This window comes from Pyrenophora tritici-repentis, chromosome 2, assembly GCF_003171515.1.
Source record: "Pyrenophora tritici-repentis strain M4 chromosome 2, whole genome shotgun sequence".
In the NCBI taxonomy this organism is placed as follows: domain Eukaryota; kingdom Fungi; phylum Ascomycota; class Dothideomycetes; order Pleosporales; family Pleosporaceae; genus Pyrenophora; species Pyrenophora tritici-repentis.
Genome location: NC_089391.1, coordinates 4,597,854 through 4,620,729, shown reverse-complemented (window position 1 = coordinate 4,620,729; position 22,876 = coordinate 4,597,854). Strand labels below are relative to the sequence as shown.

At 51.0% G+C, this 22,876-nt stretch overlaps 13 protein-coding genes across 13 annotated transcripts; 7 read left to right on the top strand and 6 right to left on the bottom strand.

Moving 5' to 3' along the window:
* Positions 1-49: 49 nt before the first annotated feature.
* Positions 50-2,053, top strand: PtrM4_072100 (uncharacterized protein; the record flags this gene model as incomplete). The annotated part of the gene is made up of 3 exons (XM_001941494.1): positions 50-492; positions 567-660; positions 716-2,053. The coding sequence occupies 3 exons, from the start codon at positions 50-52 to the stop codon at positions 2,051-2,053; spliced, it is 1,875 nt and encodes a 624-aa protein (XP_001941529.1).
* Positions 2,054-2,312: 259 nt separating this feature from the next.
* On the bottom strand, positions 2,313-2,578 carry PtrM4_072090 (uncharacterized protein; the record flags this gene model as incomplete). Its single annotated transcript, XM_001941495.2, has 2 exons — positions 2,313-2,429; positions 2,573-2,578. 2 exons carry the CDS (start codon positions 2,576-2,578, stop codon positions 2,313-2,315), a joined length of 123 nt encoding a protein of 40 aa, XP_001941530.2.
* A 989-nt stretch (positions 2,579-3,567) lies between these two features.
* On the bottom strand, positions 3,568-4,926 carry PtrM4_072080 (GalT, Galactose-1-phosphate uridylyltransferase; the record flags this gene model as incomplete). The annotated part of the gene is made up of 4 exons (XM_001941496.2): positions 3,568-3,842; positions 3,893-4,670; positions 4,724-4,775; positions 4,826-4,926. The coding sequence occupies 4 exons, from the start codon at positions 4,924-4,926 to the stop codon at positions 3,568-3,570; spliced, it is 1,206 nt and encodes a 401-aa protein (XP_001941531.2).
* Positions 4,927-5,290: 364 nt separating this feature from the next.
* PtrM4_072070 (YIP1, Rab GTPase interacting factor, Golgi membrane protein) lies at positions 5,291-6,184 on the top strand (the record flags this gene model as incomplete). Its single annotated transcript, XM_066105972.1, has 4 exons — positions 5,291-5,378; positions 5,449-5,989; positions 6,039-6,129; positions 6,179-6,184. The coding sequence occupies 4 exons, from the start codon at positions 5,291-5,293 to the stop codon at positions 6,182-6,184; spliced, it is 726 nt and encodes a 241-aa protein (XP_065964599.1).
* Positions 6,185-7,228: 1,044 nt separating this feature from the next.
* PtrM4_072060 (YRB1, Ran GTPase-activating protein (Ran-binding protein)) lies at positions 7,229-9,073 on the top strand (the record flags this gene model as incomplete). The annotated part of the gene is made up of 4 exons (XM_001941498.1): positions 7,229-7,960; positions 8,011-8,584; positions 8,631-8,947; positions 9,008-9,073. 4 exons carry the CDS (start codon positions 7,229-7,231, stop codon positions 9,071-9,073), a joined length of 1,689 nt encoding a protein of 562 aa, XP_001941533.1.
* Positions 9,074-10,743: 1,670 nt separating this feature from the next.
* PtrM4_072050 (uncharacterized protein) lies at positions 10,744-11,939 on the bottom strand (the record flags this gene model as incomplete). The annotated part of the gene is made up of 2 exons (XM_066105971.1): positions 10,744-11,113; positions 11,170-11,939. The coding sequence occupies 2 exons, from the start codon at positions 11,937-11,939 to the stop codon at positions 10,744-10,746; spliced, it is 1,140 nt and encodes a 379-aa protein (XP_065964598.1).
* Positions 11,940-13,273: 1,334 nt separating this feature from the next.
* On the bottom strand, positions 13,274-14,372 carry PtrM4_072040 (DltE, Short-chain dehydrogenase; the record flags this gene model as incomplete). The annotated part of the gene is made up of 2 exons (XM_066105970.1): positions 13,274-14,134; positions 14,208-14,372. 2 exons carry the CDS (start codon positions 14,370-14,372, stop codon positions 13,274-13,276), a joined length of 1,026 nt encoding a protein of 341 aa, XP_065964597.1.
* Positions 14,373-14,662: 290 nt separating this feature from the next.
* On the top strand, positions 14,663-15,327 carry PtrM4_072030 (40S ribosomal protein uS17; the record flags this gene model as incomplete). Its single annotated transcript, XM_001941500.2, has 4 exons — positions 14,663-14,679; positions 14,732-14,762; positions 14,818-15,022; positions 15,101-15,327. 4 exons carry the CDS (start codon positions 14,663-14,665, stop codon positions 15,325-15,327), a joined length of 480 nt encoding a protein of 159 aa, XP_001941535.1.
* Positions 15,328-15,700: 373 nt separating this feature from the next.
* On the bottom strand, positions 15,701-16,190 carry PtrM4_072020 (Erg28 domain containing protein; the record flags this gene model as incomplete). The annotated part of the gene is made up of 2 exons (XM_001941501.1): positions 15,701-16,075; positions 16,128-16,190. The coding sequence occupies 2 exons, from the start codon at positions 16,188-16,190 to the stop codon at positions 15,701-15,703; spliced, it is 438 nt and encodes a 145-aa protein (XP_001941536.1).
* A 426-nt stretch (positions 16,191-16,616) lies between these two features.
* On the top strand, positions 16,617-18,515 carry PtrM4_072010 (LCCL domain containing protein; the record flags this gene model as incomplete). The annotated part of the gene is made up of 2 exons (XM_001941502.2): positions 16,617-18,302; positions 18,510-18,515. 2 exons carry the CDS (start codon positions 16,617-16,619, stop codon positions 18,513-18,515), a joined length of 1,692 nt encoding a protein of 563 aa, XP_001941537.2.
* Positions 18,516-18,600: 85 nt separating this feature from the next.
* Positions 18,601-18,933, bottom strand: PtrM4_072000 (uncharacterized protein; the record flags this gene model as incomplete). The annotated part of the gene is made up of 2 exons (XM_066105969.1): positions 18,601-18,718; positions 18,779-18,933. The coding sequence occupies 2 exons, from the start codon at positions 18,931-18,933 to the stop codon at positions 18,601-18,603; spliced, it is 273 nt and encodes a 90-aa protein (XP_065964596.1).
* Positions 18,934-19,784: 851 nt separating this feature from the next.
* On the top strand, positions 19,785-20,800 carry PtrM4_071990 (uncharacterized protein; the record flags this gene model as incomplete). Its single annotated transcript, XM_066105968.1, has 3 exons — positions 19,785-20,010; positions 20,052-20,197; positions 20,264-20,800. The coding sequence occupies 3 exons, from the start codon at positions 19,785-19,787 to the stop codon at positions 20,798-20,800; spliced, it is 909 nt and encodes a 302-aa protein (XP_065964595.1).
* A 1,614-nt stretch (positions 20,801-22,414) lies between these two features.
* On the top strand, positions 22,415-22,543 carry PtrM4_071980 (uncharacterized protein; the record flags this gene model as incomplete). Its single annotated transcript, XM_066105967.1, has 1 exon — positions 22,415-22,543. The coding sequence occupies one exon, from the start codon at positions 22,415-22,417 to the stop codon at positions 22,541-22,543; it is 129 nt and encodes a 42-aa protein (XP_065964594.1).
* Between the last annotated feature and the right edge of the window lie 333 nt (positions 22,544-22,876).

Genomic DNA, 22,876 nt, shown 5'->3' with positions numbered 1-22,876 from the left:
ATCTTCTCTCACTTTGAATGAACCCCATTAGCACCAAGCCATTGCTGCAATGGCGCAACAAGACACTGCAGGTAGTCCGTCTGCAAAGCGCCGCAAGCTAAATGCAAATGCACCAGAAAAGGAAATAGCGACTACCAAGATCCAAACAAGCCTCACCAAGCGTCTCGATAGGCCGATTAGCCCACCACTAATCCAACGTCGAAGTCCTGAACCTTCACCTTCGTTTGTGCCCACTTGGAATTTCGATGACGTACCGAAACAAATATTAGTCTCGCGTCCAGCACAAACGCCTACAGGTCTGGAACAACTTGCGAAAGAGAAAGACGAAGATAAGGGGACAAGGTTCATTCCGTCACCAATACAGCTCACGAGGATTGAGAAGTTATCTGATCACCAGAATGTTGATACAGTGGGTTTGGCTGACCTGTTGGGCGATCCCCTGATCAAGGAGTGCTGGAACTTCAACTTTTTGTTCGACCTGGACTTTGTCATGTAAGTTTCTAAAGTCTGTGCCGAAACCTACAAGATCGTGATGAATCTAAATGAAGCGATTAACAAGCCTACAGGCAGCACTTGGACAGAGATGTACGGGACATGGTGAAGGTCAAGATTGTACATGGCTTCTGGAAGAGGGATGATGCAAACCGAATATCGTTGCTGGTAAGTAAGTCACTGGCATCTAGTATTTTATGTCTGCGATGCTAAGATGTTCTAGGAAACAGCAGAGCGGTATCCCAACATCGAGCTGCTGAGTGCTTACATACCTGATCCCTTCGGTACTCATCATTCTAAGATGCTCATCCTATTCCGGCACGATGATACAGCACAGGTTGTCATCCACACAGCCAACATGATCCACCGCGACTGGGCGAACATGACACAAGCCGTATGGGCATCCCCTCAACTCCCAATGCTGTCTCAGGCATCGCAGTCTCTATCGGATTCTGACAAGACTTATCCAATTGGAAGCGGCCAGCGTTTCAAGTCTGACTTACTCCGATATATCGGTGCGTACGAAAAACGACTGAAGGGTTTGGCTGCACAACTCGGAGACTACGACTTTTCGAGCATCAGGGCGGCTTTCATAGGAAGCGCGCCATCACGACAGAAGCCAGAAAGAGCCGTTTCATCGAATAATTCCTTTGGATGGCTGGGACTGAAGGAAATACTCTCGACCGTTCCCATCTCCAAAGCAAGAGCATCCTCGCCTCCTCACATCGTTGCACAGGTTTCCTCTATCGCAACACTAGGCGCAGCACCCACATGGTTATCCAATTTCCAATCTGTGCTTTCCAGCCACTCCAAAGCTACAGTTTCAGTCCCAGAGAATGCCACGGTGTCCTCCACGAAAGCCTCCACCTTCACAAAACGCGATACCAGCGTTACAAAAGCGCCGTCTCCCAAATTCAGCATCATCTTCCCAACTCCAGAAGAAATACGAAATTCTCTCAACGGATATGGCTCAGGCGGTTCGATACACTGGAAACTGCAGTCAGCTCAACAGCAGAAACAGCTAGAGTATATGCACCCAATGCTCTGTCACTGGACGTCTACGCCTTCAGCTTCAGCTTCATCCTTAACAAACGTTTCCAAGCAAGAGGCTCACCGCGGCCCAGCTGCACCCCACATCAAGACTTACATACGCTTCAGCGATGAAGAGCAAAAGGCAATCGACTGGGCAATGTTGACGAGCGCAAACTTCAGCAAGCAAGCATGGGGTGATACAGTCAACAAGAAGGAAGAGATTTGGATTCAGTCGTGGGAAACAGGTGTAGTGGTGTGGCCTGCTTTGTTTGCTGAGACGGCGAAGGGGGTGAATGAGGTGAGTATGGTACCGGTGTTTGGGAAGGATATGCCCAAGGTTGAAGATGCACGTGTGAATACAAAGGGAAAAGAGGTAGGAGAAACGAGGATAAAGACGACTGTTGGTCTTCGTATGCCGTACGATTTACCACTCAAGCCCTACACTGCGGATGAGAAGCCTTGGTGTGCGACCATGGCGTATACAGAGCCGGATCGAAACGGTCACTTTTGGCCTGGGTATGGACGTTGAAGAGTCATGGGCAAACTAGGCTGTCATTGAGTCAAGCATAGGGGGATAATGTCTCACAGACGAATACAGCAGTGCAGTTGAGATCATACATGTTAGTATAACATATAAAGTCACCGAGAACACCTCGACCGCAAGAATATAATGATAATATTGCTTTCCATTCATGATCATTTCAACCAAGTGTTATCCTGGCTGTGGCCGAGACTTCCACATATATCCCTATCATATGCCTATGACCTCCTCCAGTAGATTGACTATCTCAGACGTCGTACTTGGCCAAGATATCCTCGCCAACCTTGACGTACTTGTCCTCGGCGTCCTTCTGGCTCACACCAGCATCGACAAACTCCTTCCACTTGTTGTACTTGGCCTTGCCCTGTAGTCATGTGTCAGCTGCCGTTTCTTCTTGTACTCTACCCAGTACACGTGGCTGATGTGATGCCATGGCCCTTAAATGGACTCTTGTAGGATTTTTCGGGAATTCGGGAGGTAGGAAGGAGGAGAGGAGGGAAGACATACAGCCATATCGAACATTCCAGGCTTAGACGCCGCGCTGAAGTCCTTGCCCTCTGCGATCTTGGCGTATCCGTAGAGCTATCACCGGGTTTCATATCAGCCAACTATTCCGTTTCCAGATAATTCCAAGCATCCACCCTTCGAGTCCACCTCTTCTTATTGCCCTCTCATCAGACTTCCAACTCGACCTGGAGCGAAGTGACGAAGAGCAGGAAGGCAGGGATCAGGAAGAAGAAGAAGAAGAAGAAGAAGAAGAACAAGGCACATACCTGCAACTGCTCATCATTACTAGGACCGCTCTTTCCCTCCTTCTTCAGCCTGGTGCCCATGTCGCTGACCTTCTTGTAGACTTCTTGGAACTTTGCGCCTGTCATGGTGTCGGTCGTGCTTTGTCTTGTAGAAAGGCTGGTACCATGTCAGTTCCCACTTTCTAAAATGAAAAAGAGGAGGGATACTACATACGTTTATGTGTGTATTTGTTGAAGCTGTAGAGAGTTGGAAAGGTTGGTAGGTTGCCTGGGCTAGTTGGAAGCGCGGGGTTCGAGAACAGCTGGACAGGGAAGGTGGGGCACACGCACGTCTTCTCCGATGCATTCCCGCGACTTGTGCTGCTGTATGACGTACGAGTAGCGATGGTAGCCGCGGGATGCTGGCTTGATCATGGGATCATAGATGTGCGTTTGTATATGGTATTTGGGGTGATTTGCATACATGGCTCGAATACGAGGATATGGACATGGGTGAGGTGGATGATGGAGAGATCATAAATTTTGCCATCTATGCCAGCTAACGCCGCTGCAGCAATCCCCGCTGTCATGCCTATGCATCTATCCACTTGCAGTGGTTGTTTCTTCTTCGTGTCTGGGGTATCTTTCTCCCATTCGTGGGGAAGTGCTGTGATGGTGTGTGCAAACTACAGCGCCCCAACTACGAATGCTCGTGAAATAAGGAAATGAAATAACAACGCTGCAAAGTTGTCGAAAATGCTTCAATATGCTTCAGTGGCCGTTGACACCATTGACGCCATTAACACCGTTAGTCTTGGGCGAAGATTCGAGCTTCTTCCTATAGAGTTCGCCGCCGCATGTCCTGAGGCGCTCTGCAGCCTGTTCGGGTGTGATGTCGCGCTGAGGTTCGGCCATCATCTCATAGCCGACTTGGAACTTGCGGACTGTGGCGCTTCGCAGAAGTGGTGGGTAGAAATGGATATGGAAGTGGCTCGACTCGATCTCATCGGCTGTACCCGCCAGAGGAGCTTGGTGAAGTCCCATACCTAGAATCGTTAGCTACCCCTATCACAAGGTTCGAATATCGCTGACTTACTATACGGAAACTGTGTTTCGAAGAGGTTATCGTATCTCCTCGTAATCTCAGCTATACACTCTGCTAATTGTGCACGCTCCTCCTTGGTGAAGTCGACCAACGACCGCTTGTGTTGCCTGGGGACGATCATAATCTCAAAGGGCCAGAGTGCCCAGTACGGAACACCAGCCCAGAAGCTCTCGTTCTCAAAGACTGTGCGTGCCTTCTCCTTGGACTCCAGTTCGGCGTAGTCAACGAGCATGTGACAACCCCCTTGCTCTCTGCGATATTTGCTCAATTGTACAAGCTCAAGCGCAGGTTCTTCTGGGAGCGATGTAGTCGTCCAAACTTGGCCATGGGGATGCGGATTTGAGCAACCCATTGCAGAGCCCTTGTTCTCAAAGATTTGCATGTAGCGATACTGTGCGTTTGGTGCACTAACGGCGCCTTGTGATAGAGGAGGAATAGTCATAGCAGATGCCAGTTTAGCCAAGGGCGACGTGGGATCCAGATGTGCGACATATAGGTTGGTCCAGGTCTCTATTATCGGGAGGATTTGGCCTGGGGTCATGTCGGCCAGAGTGAGGTTGTGAGAGGGTGAGAAACAGATGACATAGCACTTTCCAGTGACGGCTTCTGCGCGAAGAAGTCGAGACGCGAGAGATCCATCCTTGGTGTCTGGGTGGTACTCCTGCTGGTCCTCCATGACGGCACTGTAGTCATTGACGAAGACATAAGTGTGCTCAAACTTGGGGTTGTGCTCGCCATTGGCCCGCGTGTTTGAGGGACATAGATAGCACTATCATGAATGAGTGTTGTCACTATGCAAGTCATGAATCAGATAAGTCATACCTCTGGGTCATAGTCGGGCAGGGTAGTCCTGGACGGGGACTCTTGCATGCCTCTGTAGAATGTCAGTATGAAGTTCACGAAGATTTAGGTCGCAATGCTTACTGCCATGGCCGCTTTGTGCGATGCGGAGATACTAATATCCAACTACCTCGCAGCAGGTTGAAGCGCCTGTGGGAGATGTCGTTCAGGACTGGGTCCGTCATGATGGTCTAATTGTTCCGGGGTAGAAAATTAAGCGTTGGTGGGGGGTGGACTACATATACGATGCAAACGGTGGTTGCTGAAGGAATATATACGAACAGCAACTGGCCGTGTGAGACGGGGTATGGCCGTGACTGACTAGTAGTGAAGAGTGACGCCAGGCGTGACTCGGGAAGGTCTGCGCGCTAACGGGGTCAAGCTTTCCCTGTCGGCGGGATGCTAACCGAGTTGGGTAGCGCACCCTCAAGGTGTAATCCGAGAGCTTGCGCGTAACCGTTGAGGACAGCAGAGCCTCTACTCAACCCACGAATACCTGCCGATTGGAGAACTAGCCCGCGACCCGTGAACGCAGGGTTTTCACCAGACATGGCGGCTATGATGCCAAGTGCCGCAACGGCTAGCAACCCCTACGATAGCGATGCGGTGGAGCGTGATCTAATTGACCCGGACGATGGTGCGTTGCATGCAGCTGCCTACCCAGCATAGATGAGGTGGTAGTCGACCAGGAGGCTAACCATCACCAGCTACTCTTGATGACCTCGATGACCCACTACAGGCGACTTCGGACCGCGCGCCGTTGACGGGGAACATTCAGCGTGGAGGCGCGCAAACGCAATCCTACTTGACATCGAGCATCCCTGGAGAGGACCGACGCGCACCCACCAACACCATTGACGAGACAGTATGGGAGACACTATCGCGAGACATTTTCGCGATATGGGAGAAGATGAAGCAGGTTCTGTACCCCAAGTACCTGCTAGGCGGCATGATGCAACGCGGTGGAGGCATTGGGGCAGCAGAGCGCGGTGAATCAGACGGCTCTGGCATACGAAACATTGCAGGGAGATGGCCAGATGCGGACGTCATCCTGCAAGGCGGTATGAGTGAAGGTCTACGAGACTGGGACCTTTGGGGACCGCTGATCTTTTGCCTACTACTCAGTCTGTTCCTCTCATGGGGAGCAAAGGGCGATCAGAAGGATCTTGTCTTTTCCGGCGTCTTCGCCATGGTCTGGATAGGGGAGGCGGTCGTGACTCTGCAGATCAAGCTGCTAGGCGGTAACATGTACGCTCGTTCCTCCAGCACATGTAAAATAGATGCTAACACGACCCAGCGCCTTCTTCCAGTCCATCTCCATCATCGGCTACACGCTCTTCCCGCTCGTCATCGCGTCGATTCTCAGCGCAGTCGGCATACCCGTGATAGTGCGCATCCCCGTCTACCTCGTTCTAATCGCGTGGTCGTTGGCGGCAGGCGTGAGCATCATGGGCGGGTCAGGCGTGGTGAGGAACCGGGTCGGGATTGCAGTATACCCCTTATTTGTGTTTTACGTTGCGCTGGGCTGTCTCTGCTTCATCAGCTAGCGCCAACTCCTGTCGCATGTCAAAGTGTAAAAGTGTAAAAGTAGTTGGGTTTGGTACTCGTTGTGTTGGGGCCAGGCGTTCATGGCAAGCTATGGGTCTAAGGATATTACACTTCGGGTATCTACTTCAGTACTAGCAACTTTAACTATGCTCGAATGCTCGACATATGATTGCCCATATTGAAGCCTGGCGAAAGGTGTTAAAATTGACATGCATGTAATCCTACAGCGGCTCTGGTTCTGTATAGGTACATGTACATGCACGAGTCGCTGCCACCCGCGCCCATGCTTAGCCGTCTGTCTTCCCCACTTCGTCATTGGCCTTTGCAGCGACAACACACTCGACCACGACCGACTTGAAGCGCCAACACTCTGCACCCAGCTGCCCACTCACCACATCCGCTGCGCGTTCGCTACCACTCCCACGCTGCCGACGCGTTCTGGCCTCGAGCGTCTAATTAAACATTGTTGCATGGGCGCATTGGAGTGGAAATTGGGTACTAGAGCGCATTGACCGACTCCGCTAACCACGGATTGATCGACTTGCTCCCGCTGAACGAACGAGGCAGGCCTGCACCAGAGACCCGCAGCGTTTTTAGACGTCTTCTTCATACCCCGACACCGTAACGCCCATCACGTCCTGTGTCAGTCAAGTTGGCCCACCACAAGCCTCGCCGCAGCACCAGCTCTCCGCCATTGTCGCAATCACCCGCCGCAGCTTGACCTTCACCTCCGATCGTAATTGCTATCGTTCGTATTCAAGCGCATAACGTGTCAGTTTGTGCTCGACACTGCTAGATTCTTCACACAAAACTCAGCGCCCGCATGCACAGCGCCCGCTTTCTACGCCTGCACCCCTAGACATACTTCGGGCAACGTACAGCCCAAGAGGAGCGCATAGAGCATCCTGCTGGAATCTGCAAAACCACACATCTCACGCAATGACGGACACGCCCGAGGAGCAACAGGCAGCAGCCCGAGTTACCGCCTCCACTACCGAACCAAAGAAAACCATAGAATCAGCATCGGCTTCGCCAGCACGGAGCGATAAGAGCAGCGACAGCGAAGGAAAAGATGTGCGGGAGAAGCTCAAAGACACCCAAATTGACACCCAGCCCAAGCCAGATGCTCTTCGCGGCCTCGACCAGCCCATGAGCGAGGCGACCAATGGCAGCGCCAAAATAGGAGACCAGAGTGTGTCGGGATCAGACAGCGAGCGCGGGCGCTTACGGCGAAAGCGCAGCCGTGAAGATTTTGAAGACGAAGCCGATGCGGATAAGCATTCAGAAAAGAAGCCGCCTGGACCGCATATGCGAAAAAGGTCAAGGGATATCCGAAAGGACTTGGAGGCTGCTATGCCCGTGAAGCCTACTTCAACCGCAATCTCAAGCATCAAGGAGACCGACACTGACGAGCAAATGACATCGCCTAACAAGAGTGTTTCGGCCACAGCTACGACTGACAAGGCCTCTGGCACCGAAACGAGTCCGAAAAATAAGAGAACACGCGATCAGATCGAGAACGACAACGAAGCCGCGACAGAGACTTCGGAAGGTGCATCTGCGAACGGAAAGCCTGTGGAGAAGGCACAAGGCGAGGAGCGAGACACCAAACGGTTACGAGACAAAGAGGGCGACAAGTCTTCCACTGACGTTCCCGACTCCAAGACCAAGGTATGCAACCCGGTCGGTTTGTATCTTAATGAAACTAATATATGTACCAGATACCCCCAGGAAGCGGCTTTGCCAATTTCTCCGCATCATCGCCCTTCGCCGCCATGGCCGCCAAACCTGCCACCTCAAAGCCTTCTGAGAAACCCGAGACATTACCGCAGACGTCCGACGACAAGTTCAAATCATCTGGTTTTGGAGGCTTCTCAACCTCGACTGCTTCTCCGTTTGGTGGATTCGGCAGTTCAAAGTCGGGGTCCAACTCACCCTTCGGTGCGGGGAGCGGCGGTAAATTGTCTTCTTTTGCAGGAAGTACAGCTACCTCTACCTCAACTGGTGGTGGATTCGGCGGACTTGGAAGCTCCGGTACATCATCCTTTGGTGGAGCTACCTTTGGTTCATCGTTGGGTGGCGGTTTCGGCGGTCTTGGTGGGTCCAAGACAGGAACTTCTTTTGCCGCGCCTGGTGGCAACCTTGAGATCAAGGGTCTAAAAGAAAAGGAAACACCCTTCGGAGCAGCAGCTATTGGGGAGCAGTCTGACGACGAAGATGGAGATGATGAAGACCTAGAAAAGGGCAATGACAAGGAGGAGCGCCAAACGAGCCAGCCTCTCCTTTCACAACAACGTACGTTGCTTCAGTCTATGATGAACTATCCACTGACTTGTCACAGCGCAAGAAACCGGCGAGGAAGGCGAGGAGACAATTTGGATGGGCCGTGCCAGGCTATACCACATGTCGGGCGAGGGACAGAATCGAGCATGGAAAGAGCGAGGTGTAGGGACATTCAAGTTCAACATCACCGTCGACGAACCCAAGAAAGCCCGTTTCGTCCTCCGAGCAGAAGGAACACATCGATTGCTTCTCAATGCGTCTGTGACGCGTAACATGGTCTTTGGCGGCGATGCCAAGGGCGAGAAACCAAACGACACGCGGTTACTCTTCAACTCGCCAAACCCTGAAGGCAAACTGGAGATGCACTTGCTCAAGGTTCGTACTCTTCCTGAGTTGGTAATCGATTTGGACGCATACTTACAATGATGACCACAGCTCAAAGCCGAAAACGCAAAGCAGCTATGGGAGGAAGTTACCAAAGTGCAAGAGGAACAGTTGTAGGACGCTTTTTCTCTCAGCCTCGGCACCTCGGACAAGGAGTGAGGGACTTGGCTATCCTGGTAGGTTTAGATGGCGCGGACCGCTTCGCCTTGAAGTTGTGTCTTGTTAAAACAAACCGACTATTGGTGTGAGTAGATGGACTTGAAAGTCCATGACTTTGAACGATGGTGATGGGGGATGCCCATGTCCATCATCTCCACAAGGGCAGGCAATTAGGAAAGAGAAAACGAGAAAGGAGGATTATTCCCTTGAGTGGATTGATCGCAAAGTCATCAGCGCTGGATATACACACTTTTTGTTAAAGCGTCATAAATGGCGACAACTTTGGAGGAGGTAAACTTGGAAGATGATGATGCAAGATGCAACCATCCTCCTTGGTTTTTTTGTTCATTCGTTGGCGGTATTTTAAGTAAAGAAAACAGACACATTCCAGTCCAGATTTATTGAAAAGAAACTTTGTATCTTTTTAGACTACCTGGGGTCTGTAGCCACTGATCTGTTTGTGATATGGTGTCTGTTGTTTGCTTTTTCAAAAAGTTTGTGGTGTTGATGGATATTGGGATCCAGTCTGTCGGTACTGCTGACCCGGGGATTCAGTTCAACCCACCTGTCTGTCTGTCTGCCTTTATCCAATCCAAGACATACATACCCACATCTACTTTTCTTCTTCGGCCTGTGTTCACTTTTCGCATCTCATAACCACCAACCATTCATCTCCTGTCCACCTCCCTCCCACCAAATGCATCTACCCGCCCCCGTCGTCATCTTGTTCAAACCGATCGCGTTTTTTACCCGTTTAGATCAAATGTGCATTAGGTAGATGCTGGCATACCGCCACTCTCCCGTTTTGGGGGGAACATACATGTACGTGAGGCCCGATTCGATCAAGTAGGAAGGCGGTTCGGTTGGGGGCCGATTTAAACCACACCAATGTGTAAGTCTAGATCAGATGTTTTTTTCGTTTATTTCTCCATCCACGATACAAAACCCCAACTACGATAACCGTCGTGCGGCGGCCATGTATGCTCCAAGGCTAAGTGTGGATATCGCGTGATTATCGGTATACCATACGTAGATCCTATCCTTTCATGCAAGGGGCGGCCTCTTATCACACTTGCACTTTCTGTTTTTAGCTCTGTCCTTTTTGTTCAGAGAATGGCCTGGGGCCGGAAATACGAGCCTGGATGGGTGGCGTTCTGTGGTACGATGGAAGTGTGATGGGTTAGCCGCTGAGTTGAGATGATGGGTTGATGTTGATGTTGATTATGGTTTAACGCCCTATCTGTAACCTCCCATAGGGTATTCGGGCGGGTCCCGCCGTGGTCTTATAGTGCTGTCGCACTTGCCTCGTGGAACCTATTCCTAGGTGTTTTGTATCTAAGGGGAGTGATGTCCTGCCTATATACATGTTCGTGAAAAGGACTCCCGCCATTTGAAGCCGTTTTCCTACAATATTCTAGTATTTCGTGGCTTGCGCCTTTGATCGATGCAGTACAGTAACTGCTTTTTAGAGAGAGAAACGAAAAAGTAACAAGAGGCAATTTGAGATATAATAAAAGGTTTGAGAGAGAGCGTGTGGGTTGTGGCATCTATGCGGCGTTTTGCCGCGAATCCTACACTGAATAATGCCAAGGAATTCAGCGGGTCTTTGTGAAATTCAAAAATAGAAATCACTCGTCATAGAAGGAGTTCGTTACCTTCACGAAGGTCTCGAACTCTTGTGGCTGGTCTATTAATTGCGCGAGGTACGCTAGGCCTTCCTGTCTTGTGCGAGGGGGCACGATGGGGCGTAGAGGCCACTTCTTGAAGTGTGTTGTGGCTCTCTTGCAGAACACTAGGTGTTCTGGCGTCTTGGGCCTGCCGCATAGGCATTTCGAGGTATCCTCGTGGTTGAATTTTCGGTGGTACCATTCAAAGTCGCCATGCGTTGAGCGTATCATAAGGACTTTCGCGAGTATCCTTCGGGGTAGCCATAGCGCTGCGGGCGTGCGCCTAGTATCGTATGGCAGCTGCCATTGCGTGTACCATGCTGATAGCCTACTGCTCTTATCCTTCCACCAAGTGTCCCTTGTATGTTCGAGGAGGCGGCGGCCTACTGTTCGTATACCGGATCTTGTGGGGAGGCGGCCATGCCGTATGGCTGGTGCGGGTCTTTGGCCTCGTTGTCAGCCAGCTGGTCGGCGAGTTCGTTTCCAACAATCTTCATGTGTCCCGGCGCCCACCGCGTTTTCACGCTGTAGGCCTCCATAGCTCCATGAATTTGGAGGAACGCCCATTGGGAGGAGGCAGGGGCGGCTCCGCGTATGCCCCATATTACCGAAGTGCTGTCTATGCAGAGTACGATCTCCCTCTGGCTAGGCAGTGAGAGTTGTAGTGCGTGTTTGAGTCCTCTGCACGCGCCTATAGCCTCCGCATCGAAGACGTGGCTAAGGGCATTTAGTGAGCCTTGTCCAGTCGCCACGGCGGCCTGGCCCTGGTATATAGCGTACCCGTAAGTGACCACCCTTGTACCGTTGATTTGTTGTTCAGACCCGTCTGAGAAGACAGTGATTGTCTCTTGTCCAAGAGACTCCCACCAGATGGTGAAATTCTGGGCAGCAATGTCCTTTCCTTGCCCTTGCGTTGGGTCCTGCCTCGACCCGTATGAAAAGTGAGGGCTGGCTAGGACGTTTCGGGGTGTGGCGGGTAGCAGTTGTGCTACGCGCTGAACCTTCGATCTTGGTATCCGTCGGTTGCCCGCTGCGCGTCCTCGTATGACTAGTGGCAGTGTAGTTCTATTAGTAAGTGGGTGCTTGTCGTCTATCGTGCGTAGGTGAACCGCAAAGCGGAGCTTAGCCTCCTCCAGCGCCACCTGTGCCGACGGCATCGCAGCTTCTCTTAGCAGTACTGCGTTTGGTGTTGTCCTCCACGCAGGGAGGATTGCCTTCGTGGCTGCTACTAGTGCCTGATCTATCGTGGTTAGGTGCCAGCCTACCCTAGTGCTGACCGTGGGTTTACGGGAAACCCTTGCAATTCGTGGGTTCTTCGTCCTGCCCTCGTACCATGTTTCGGCTCCGTATAGTAGTATGGGCAGGATACATGTTATGGCTGCCTTGCGTAGCGATCCTGCTGGAGGGCCGTGGGCTGTGTTGGCGAGGCTCCGGAGGTTTGAGATGATGGGTTACCGTGCCCATGACTCTTTTGTGGCGTTGCGGCGTGGTTTGCTTGCTACGAATGGACAATGTGGTGAGTGTGATGACGGGAAGGAAGGAAGGTAGGAAGGGACGACGGATGTGATGTAAAATAAATTCTTGTGTCTAACATCTGCCTACTTTGATGTTTTCCGTTTTCTGACTTCTGTTTTCTTCATCGACGTTGTTGTGTCAGGATTACAGGAGTTATAGTCATACCAGCACAACGGGAAAAAAGAAAAGAGAAAGAGATATTAAACACGGATTCCCCATTCAGTGCTACGAGGTAAACAGAATTATACCGTCCACCTTCCACCGCATCTCTCAAATACACAAGCAAACATGCACAACGTACCACAACAGCACGTGCACAGTCAAACACCCACGACCACACGCGCCATGTACGAATCGCTTCTTCTCAACATAGCGGAGTGGGCGCGTTTATCACATTCTCCTGATCTTATGTCTACATACCACCATCATCATCAACAGCCAGACATCCAAAGCCAAGCCCCCATCAAAATGACACACGCCTCCTCCTCGCCCCATCAACCTTATGAGACGCCTGAAAATGAGACCTCAAATCAGGTACGTAGTCATTCTCACCGGTTGATAAAATGATGTAAGCTTACGAGGCTGTGGCGGTTTAGTGTCAAAAGGACAAAACGGGGAGTGAGATTAGCTACGCGAATGCACGAGTGTTGGAGGAGGGGCTTGTTGGGTGTGAGAAGAGTGTGAGGGGCCAGCGGGAAAGAAAGAAAGCGGGTGAGGAGAAAGATGATAACGACACAGAGGATCATCCGAATTTGCGGTTGCAGTGGACGTGGACTGCACTAAGGAGGTGAGATGAGTAGATGAGTAGGAGAGTTTCGAGGTCGAAAAAGGGTGTCTTTAGACATTACTTAAATGTTGGAACATGAGCTACTATATTATGTACTTTTGTACTTCACAACAAGTCGGGAAGGACTTCTCCATGTGTTCCCAGTCGTCTCCAGAGAGCATCATTCATACCGAAAAGCGTACATACGCTCTACTGCTTCTTCGCATCCCTCTCAGCCTTCCTAAGTGCGCGCCTCCGGATGTTCTCGTGCATACCCCTGTTCACCTTGACCACAGTCTCGGATCGTTCGCCGAGGAAGCGCGAGAGGAACCAGTGCATGAGTCCATGACTCCAGTATGGTGTGCTAGTGAAAGCAACGCCCTGTGCACCACCACTGCGTCCAATCTTGCTCAATGTTGCGTCTACGAATTGTTTCGGATTGGGCACGAGGGCGGAAGTCTTGCGAATCTTGGACATAGCCGTGGTGACGAGGTGGGACTGCACGCATTGAACGTATACGCCGTGGGGTTCGAGTTCGGAAGCGAGCGCTGTGGACCACTGTTGGAGGAAGGCTTTGCTGCCAGAGTAGGTTGCGAGAAGCGGCGTGGGGAAGAAACCACCAAAGGACGCCATGGTGAGGACGAGACCGCGCTTCCGAGAGACCATGCCAGGTGTGACGAGCTGGGTTACACGTAGAGTAGCCATGCAGTTGATCATAATGATGTCGGTCATCTCCTGCTTAGGTGTCTCGGTAAACGGTACCGGAATGCTATGGCTCAGTCCGACATTGTTGATGAGAATGCTGACATCTAGACCCTCAATGAGCTTCTTCATGTTGTTGTAGTCGGCGTCCTTGTTTAGGGCAAAATCCATAGCCAATGTCTTGACAGCGATCTTGGGACCATATTTGGAAGTAATGTCGGCGGAGAGGGAGTCGAGCTTCGATTGCGTGCGAGAAACGAGGATGAGGTTGTAGCCCTTTGCTGCGAGAGAAAGGGCAAACTCTTTGCCAATGCCGTCTGAGGCGCCAGTTATAAGGGCCCAGGTGCCGCGGGGCCCAAAGGTGGTGAGCTGGCCAATGTTAGATATACTGAGGGGTAGCGGAAACGCTTGACGCCTGTAAACACGGATTGGGAATACATACTGATTTTCCTGGCAGCACAAACAAGCTAAGAAGCACTCGAATTGTGCTGATAAGTGGTGCTGCAAAAGATGCAATGCCTACGAGCAAAAAGCCAGTAACAGCAGCTTGAACGAAGGAATTATCGGCATCGATGCGGATACCGAAAGGCTCCAAAATGTTCGCCATGATGGTTGGATGGAGGGCGATAAGAGAGAGGCGGATGAAGGTGTCAGATTCACAGAATTGACTCAAATCTGGAACATTAAACACAACACGCAGTCGATTGGCAAGCCAGCGTCCTGAATCTCGCCAGACTTCACTCAGCCCTGCCGAGGCTGGATGACGGGTTAGCGTGGTGCTAAATTCACAAGCGTCGGCACGGAAAAACCCATCGGCAACACTCGCTAAGCAAATGCAGAGTGGAAATTGGAGTCCGACAACATCGAAAGCTCGACAATACCACCCGACCAGCAACCATGGCGACCGAACTCACGTATGTTGTGCGATAATACGAAATTCCTCGACAGTGACTGACTGCGAAATAGTGTCCAGTCGGAGCGCGCTTTCCAGAAGCAGGTACTAGACGCCCAATTCGCACTCCCAGCAATCCGATACTAATGCGCCGCGATAGCCTCACATCTTCCTCAACCACAAGGTCGGCGGACCGCGCAAGAACACCCGCAACAGGAGATGGTACAAGGATGTTGGTCTGGGCTTCCGTACGCCCAAGACTGCCATTGAGGGTACCTACATTGACAAGAAGTGCCCCTTCACTGGCATGGTCTCCATCCGTGGCCGTATCCTTACCGGAACCGTCATGTCCACCAAGATGCATCGTACGTCATTCCAGAATTTTCAAAGACGTTCCGGCAACGATTTGGATGGACCTGGAAATTGATATTAACAAACTACAGGCACCTTGATCATCCGCCGTGAATACCTCCACTTCATCCCCAAGTACTCCCGTTACGAGAAGCGCCACAAGAACCTCGCCGCACACGTCTCGCCCGCTTTCCGTGTTGAGCCCGGTGACCAGGTCGTCGTTGGCCAGTGCAGGCCCCTCTCCAAGACCGTCCGCTTCAACGTCCTCCGTGTCCTCCCCCGAAAGGGAAAGGCTGCTAAGCAGTTCAACAAGTTCTAAATGCATAGAAAAGGGATGGTGTAACGGTTCATGATCAGCAAAGGAAAGAAACGTGGTTGTGTCGGAGCGTGGTGGTTTTCCATATGGTCAAAACTCGGCATCTGGGTTGAGGAATCGGAGTCCAATGGCCATGTATGTTTCTTCAGCCACGATCAATGAAAGTCCTCGAGTGGCCAAACAAGCCACCGAGGCGGGTCAAAAGTTCGTTGCGGTTCCATGCGTGCGTGATGCTTGCTATGTAGGCGGCCGGCTACGCCACTCGTCTTAGTACTATGAACTGCCCTGGTATGTGCAGTCTTAGTATCTACAGCACAAAGTCTATGAAGAATACACCACAATTAGCATATGATGCATATGCTTACATCCCGCTACCTTAAGCCTTGACATAGAATCCCCATTGCAGCCACATCCAGATCAGACTGGTATTTGCAACAATTATCGGTCCAGCCAAAGGCTTCCCCCATCTGGTCGTTCCAAACACCCACCACTCACTCATGAAATGTCCCCAAGCCACCGCATAACTCCACATGGCCAACTGATAGAATGCAGGATCGTTGATATTGTAGGCCGCATAGAACCGAATCATGGCTGTGAGGAAAGTCCAGGTCCCGAAAGTGCGCGACGAGAGTGCGGTTACGTGTTTCGGGGTAGTAGGAGGCGGATCGATTGGCGTAGGATTGTAGACGCGTGACGTAAATGCGAGTGTGCTATAAGATTGCACCGAGTTTCCCATTGATACGATGGAAACCTAGGGTAGTTCAGTAAATGTTCAAACTGTGTTGTAAAGGGGATGTATGTACGAAGAGCAGCCATTTTGGTAGCAGACCTTCTGCTTGGGGGAGCCATGCTTGTAGCGCGTCCATTTTGGCGATCAATTGGGTGCTTGGATGGTGGAATTAAGCAGGAGGATATGTGAGCGCGTCGGATGTTGTGCGCGTAATTGTTCAGCTGGGTGAGGGTTCAATGGTAACTTAAGGGTCTTGGTCTGTGCGGGATCGAGATGGCGGGCGGCTTCATCCGCCATGATGTGCGACTGTGATACAACTTACATTTGGATGTAAATTGCTTCCAGGGATAACAACAGATCTGAGCACATTTTCATAGACTTTAGATGAAGTATGTAGTAATACTGACAAAGTACATGTTTAATGGTTATCGATAAGCTCCGTGAGGAAAATAGCAAGGCGGACCGTCCAAAGCCTCATCTCCTGCAAGGCGCGGCTACCTAGGTACAGTGCCCATCGTTCAGACCATACAATATCTTACCCTCAGATACATCAGAAGTGACGATGCAAAAATCGTCGCAGTATCAAGATAATGATGGTCATCTCGATGATGCAGACGAAACCACTGCCGGACTCCCTTACACTGACGAAGAAGCTCAATTGTTGCGAAGAGAAGAACTGGAATATGACGAGCCCACATCATCTACAAATAGGCACTTTCCAACCCGTCTACAGCGCTTACTGCACCTCCTCCGAGGTCCGGAGCAGCCTCGCGTTCAAACCATCCAACCATACTTTGCATCGATACAAACGCGTCCAGTGCGTTGGCTTGAAGCCTACAGACTCAACAAGCCCGTCTCACTTATCCCAGTACTATTCCTCTGGCTCCTAATCTTCATCTGGTTTCTTACTGCGCAATTACCGATCCAGGATGCCGACGGCAACGATGTATTCAACCTGGATTGCACAGACACGATGTGGCAGCGCAAAAACCTCTGCGGAATCGACGGTATCAACTGTCGTCCATTCAGCAATACAACTTTTGCTTTTCGCTGCCCAGCGAAATGTGGCGATGTCCAGGTCTTGAATCCGCATGTTGTTGGGCCGCTGGAAGTCAACTATCGGCCTCTTGTTATCGGTTCCGGAGTGTATCGAGGAGACAGCTTCATATGTGCCTCGGCGATTCATGCCGGGATTGTGGATGGGATCAAAGGTGGTAGTGGTCGCGTCAACTTGGTCGGAGCTCATGATGACTTTGCAAGCACGAAGCGCCATGGCATCGAGTCTATCCCGTTTGATTCATCTTTCCCACTGTCGTTTTCAGTCGTCTTGGATGCTAGTTTTGAGTCTGGCTCAGATCCTCGTTTCGCATTACTTCCGGTTTCCGTTCTTTTCACTGTTTTGCTTGCTATATTCTCCACATCACCGAATATCTTCTTCCCGATTTTCACGCTCATCTTTGCTCATGTGAGCTTTGTCTCTGATCCGCCAATGGCATCACCTTTGAACGTCACGGTCTTGCCAGACCACTTGTCCATGTTCGCAAAGGGGTTACTACCGGCGCTGTTTGTTGCTGTTGTGTTGTACCCTACAATCATCAGACGCACCTTGTCTGGTTTGACTGCACAGTTCGAAAAGGCACTGTTTTGGCTTGGTGGCTTCTGGATCGGAGCATTGTCAAATTATACATTTGAATGGATTCCAATCTCCCGACTTACGGCGCATGACCTGGAGCAGCAGCCGGGAGCCAAGGTGGCCTTGGCCATTATCATCCTGATATTAGTCGTCATCATCGTCGGCCAGGTGTACTACTTCTGGCTCGAGGGTCGGCTGGTCCGCTATCTCGGTCTATACGGCCTCTTTCTTCTTGGAATCATCGTTTCCGTGACGTTACCTGGCGTCAACTTACGGATTCACCACTATATACTGGCACTCTTGCTGCTTCCAGGGACTAGTCTTCAAACACGACCGTCATTGTTGTATCAGGGAATCTTACTTGGCCTTTTTGTCAATGGTATAGCGCGCTGGGACTTTGACTCTATCTTGCAGACTTCTACAGCGCTCCGTGAAGATGCAAGATTCAACTCTGTCGTCCCCAAGATACCGGAACCGTCGATTCAATTGGGTGCCGAGACACTCGTTGCCACTTTTACTTATGGCAACCCTGTAACTAAGGTAGATGTTATTAGCGTAATGGTCAACGATGTTGAACGCGGACGTTCCTTCTACGCTGATGATATCAATGGTGCGGTAAGTTCTTTCAACTGGACTCGACCAGCAGATAGTCATCTCAATGAATACTTCCGTTGGGCATATATACTTCACGGAAAGACACTGGATTATTCTAAGCCTGGTATATTGTTGGGAAACGGCACATGGAGCCCTGGGCACTCATGATATGAAGAAAATAGCGAGGCCGTTCACCACCAACACTCTTTCGTTGAGTACGTTACATAGACATAGAGCTAGATTTTACCCTTACGATGATGCATCAGAAAGACCATCCCTTACCCAAAATTGATCCTCACTTAGAAGGTAATGGCAGTTCTTACGTATCTGTGATAGGTTCGACGGTCTCTAAATGGCATCCCTTGGGCAGCTTGACATGGTCACAATAGTCCTTGATCCAGGCCAAGTAGTCAACCTGAGTATCCTGCACCACAAAGCTGTGATACGTGTCAGGGTATCGCAGTAAAGTGATCCAAATACTTGGATATGCAGCGCACGTTTGGTTAAAGTCGCTCTCGACGTTGTTCAGGTAAACCAATGGATCCGTGGTACCCTGAACGACGAACATGGACGCTGCCAAACGATACGGGCCCATGCCATGGTACTTCTTATCCCATGCAATAACGTCTTGGTGCTGCATTGAGTCTTTCATGGAAGGTGCGAAGAAAGCACGTGCGACCTAAACACAGCCCTGATTTGCGAGAGGAATGCGGGCGAGCACTATGTCTGTGAGGTAGTCTTCTAGACAGCAGGCATTTGGGACAATGTCTGTTATGAACAGGAGCATGAAGATGATTACCGCGTCGTCATTAGGCCATGTGCCTGCGCGGCGGACGGCTTCGGCAGTGAGTTCAAGTGGGAGTAACGCAGGCGCATTTGCAACACAACTGAGGAATTTGCTTGCTTTGAGAGTCTTGGTCGGACATGGCAAGGCGTTTGTTTGTTCGCCATGATGTCATGCCGCCTTTGCTGTGCCCGACGACAACGTATTTTCTGACAGTACGTCACCGAGAGCCTTTCGTGCAGCTATCAGCCCCTACTCTACGTCGGCGGCGTGTGAGATGCAGGCCTCGTACATGAAGCATTGTAGTCTGACGCAACAACTGCGCAGCCTGCGTGGACAAGAGCGTAGGCACCCTTTCACTCATAGTAAAAGATCCTTTTGATTCGACGGTGCAAAGTTCTTAATACGTCCTGCGATGCCGCCTATCCGGAAGACAATTTTTAGCCGTTCATTTTCACGGGGTCTCTTGTATGGTAGCAAGACAAATCCTGTGGCCGGCTTCGGGGACTTGTCAGTGCCTTTGGTCGTGCACATGAAACGTCGCAATGGACATGCCTGCCAGCGGATTCCACGTTCCATTCCTTGGTTCAAGAAATAGAACTGCAGAATATCTGCCAGCAAATTTGTATAATCCAGCGCAGTCCCATGGTCGCGAACCTCTCGGTACCAAGCTCTAGCGCAGACCTCACTATTTTAAGGTCACAGTATCAGCTCTCTCAATGGATATCTCACAATTCCAAGCGCGAACGACGTCTTCCAAAGTCAAGATTGCAAATAGTACAACAGCGGAATCTTCGTACAGGAACACCTTCAACCTCTGTGATACCTCCAATTTGTATCATACGTCCCCACCCCGTTTCTCAACCTATTCCCGTCGTCAAAATGGTAAACACTCCCAATTCAACGCAGCAGTCAAACAAAACTCATTGCTAAAAATCTGTTGCAGTACGTATCTCCTGTCGCAATAGTCGCAGCCACTGCTCTAGCTCCTCGCCAGGCAGATAACAACTGCCCTGACGTGCCTACATGCCCCCTCTTGGATGGCTGCGAATATCCTGTAGGAACCAATCGTACGTTCCAATTGGATTGTAAGAAAATAGAAGACCAGCGTACTATCATCGGAATTGCCAAAGTGAGTTTGCAATCTATTGATTCCATCAGCCTAGTCATTGTAGTAGAATCACTAACCTCCTCAAAGGCCGACACATTGCGCGAATGTGTAGAGATCTGCTCCAGCCGACACAACTGCCTCGCTGTCCACCAAATAGGCCTCCTATGCAAACTTCTCGGCGGGCCCCGTAGACCCGACGACTGTGCATTACTCTGCGCCAATCATCCCAACTGCGTCAGTTACCGCAAGCAGGGCGATTTGTGCCAAATCACGGGCGGGGCCATTCAGCCCGAAAGCTGTGCATCAATTTGCGCCAAACAAGAAGGCTGCGTCAGTTACCATGTAGAAGGCGATACATGCCAACTCGTGGGCGGCGGGCCTCGTAAGCCCGACAACTGTGCAGAACTCTGCGACAAACAACCCGGCTGCGCCAGCTACCGCACGGAGAACGGTATATGCAAACTCACTGCCGGGTCCTCCTACAAACCCAGACCCGTAGAGACTCATGCCCCCAAAAGCTGTGCAACACTCTGCGCCGAAAAACCCAGCTGCGTCAGCTACCACATCGAACACGGTAAATGCCAACTCATTGAAGGGTCCCCCGAAAAACCCGGACCTGTATAATTATATCTTTTCCAGCAAAAGAAATCTACCTTGGCGTGTCTAAGGACGACGCTCGAGAGTCGATAGGAGAGTGCTTCGGCAATTTTTAGGAATAAGAGCTTTTTCTTCAAGGTTATTAGAGTGTGCGATACTCTTCAGTTCACTGCTAGCGGTCATTTATATACACATAATGTTTTCAACCGTATGAATTCTTCCGCTGTTGTCCTCTTGTCTTGCTAGATCATCGCTTCCGTATGATAAACGTGCTCGAAGACTTCAAGAGATTACATCGACGTAGCGAGTTCGTGATCGAAGTGAGCTTGTAGCCTGTGAACGCGCTGCGCCTTCCCAATGGCACCGTCTGTCAGAAGACTCGCATCCACGCATAGCCAATTTACAAAGACCCGCAGCAATATCAAAATCTCGCAACTTCGTTTCCAAAGCCACTACACACATGTAGGTCATCCACCTTTTTCGGCTTTCGCTCACCTTCACCTTCACCACCCCGCACGTTGACATCACGCTAGCAGCCTCACGATACGCGTGGACGACATAAATCTCCAGGCAACAGTGCTAGCGCCAGGCAGAAACGTCTACGAGCTTCCAGCGGCTGTTGTCGGCAAGCCGTACGCAGACCCGGGCTCACCAAATTACTATGAGTCTCTGTCTGGCCGCCGCCAACCCCATTTCGAGCCCCAATTTTATGGCGCGCAGGTGTTTGCCTCTGACGCTCAGGGTCCAAGCCGGCACCTGGCCGTCACGTGTATCGCAAAATTAGCGCTTCTCCCACCCCCATATAAAGCGCGCCGCCCGTCCACTTACCTCCTCCATCACTTCTACTCCACACTTTACTCATTCACGAGATTGATTACCTCTCTTCTCACATAACTTCAATACCCTCCTTCATCATGAGCGCAACCAGCTCGAGCTTCCCTGCGATCGCAAAAGCATTACTGGTACTCACCTCTCTCACCTGATCGGTCTGGTTGACTGACACACACCAGGACTGACGGGTCTCGCCTGAGCTGTCTACACACCCAAACAAGTATTTTATTTTCTTCTCTGCTTTCTGTGCTACTGACATTGCCTAGTGTGACGCCTTGTCGCCAACTGCGTCCTTCGCATTCACCAACTGCGACATTGGCACTCACCAATTGCGACACTGGCACTTACTCTCGAGTGCGACGCCATCAGCCACCAACAACATCACACAATCGGCTGCAAAAACCCCTCATTGGCTCATCCAACGCTCGGCGACTCCTCTACATCTCCAAAAGTCGCCTCGTCGGTCAGGTGCATCACCTCTGGATGCCGTCTGTAGCTAGTCTTCAACGTGAGTCACCTTTCTCCTTCTCGAGATCAGCCACTGAAAACTTCCAGACCAGGTTCTTGTTGGGTCTTTTTCATGTACTGGCATCACTTCACTTCGCTTGGGTCACCAAGTTCCAAGCACCCTAGCTGCAGTCAACTGCCGACCTGCAGCGTCTCAGACTTGAGTAGCATGTCCTTAGTGGCTTAATGGAAGGTTGCCCGGCTTGCTCCGGTGTCAATGTCACTCCAGCGTATTGGCTCTGGGACGGGTGGCGGTCTCCTTATGGCGGTGCTGGCTACTGCGGTGAGGGTCCGGGAACAGTGATGAGCACTCCGGGAATCTGGCTCGCGCTGCCTTATGCATTAATGGAAGGTTGCCCGACTTGCTCCGGTGTCAATGTCGCTCCAGCGTGTCGGTGCAGTGGAAGCTCGGGGTTAGTTGGTGCATGGTGACTTGGGAGTGCTGGCTTAGGAGTGGTGGTATGGTATGACTGATAGTCACTGGAAGGTGGTTGCCTGGAAATTCGGTGGACCGTATATAGCTCTTTGTAACCACAAGAACCTGTTTTCTCCAATCTTCCTTCTGATCTTGTGGTGTTGACCTTTGCCTTGATGCACACGTTGATGACGAACATGGGTGCTCATTCTCACGTTCATCGTTGCTGAACACCAGCACCACAACAATACATGCACATGCTTACCTTGTTACCTTAAATCCTTGATACATCTTAAATACTCTAGTTAGTACCCTGATGTGTTCACAGACATGTGTGTACCCAGCTACCC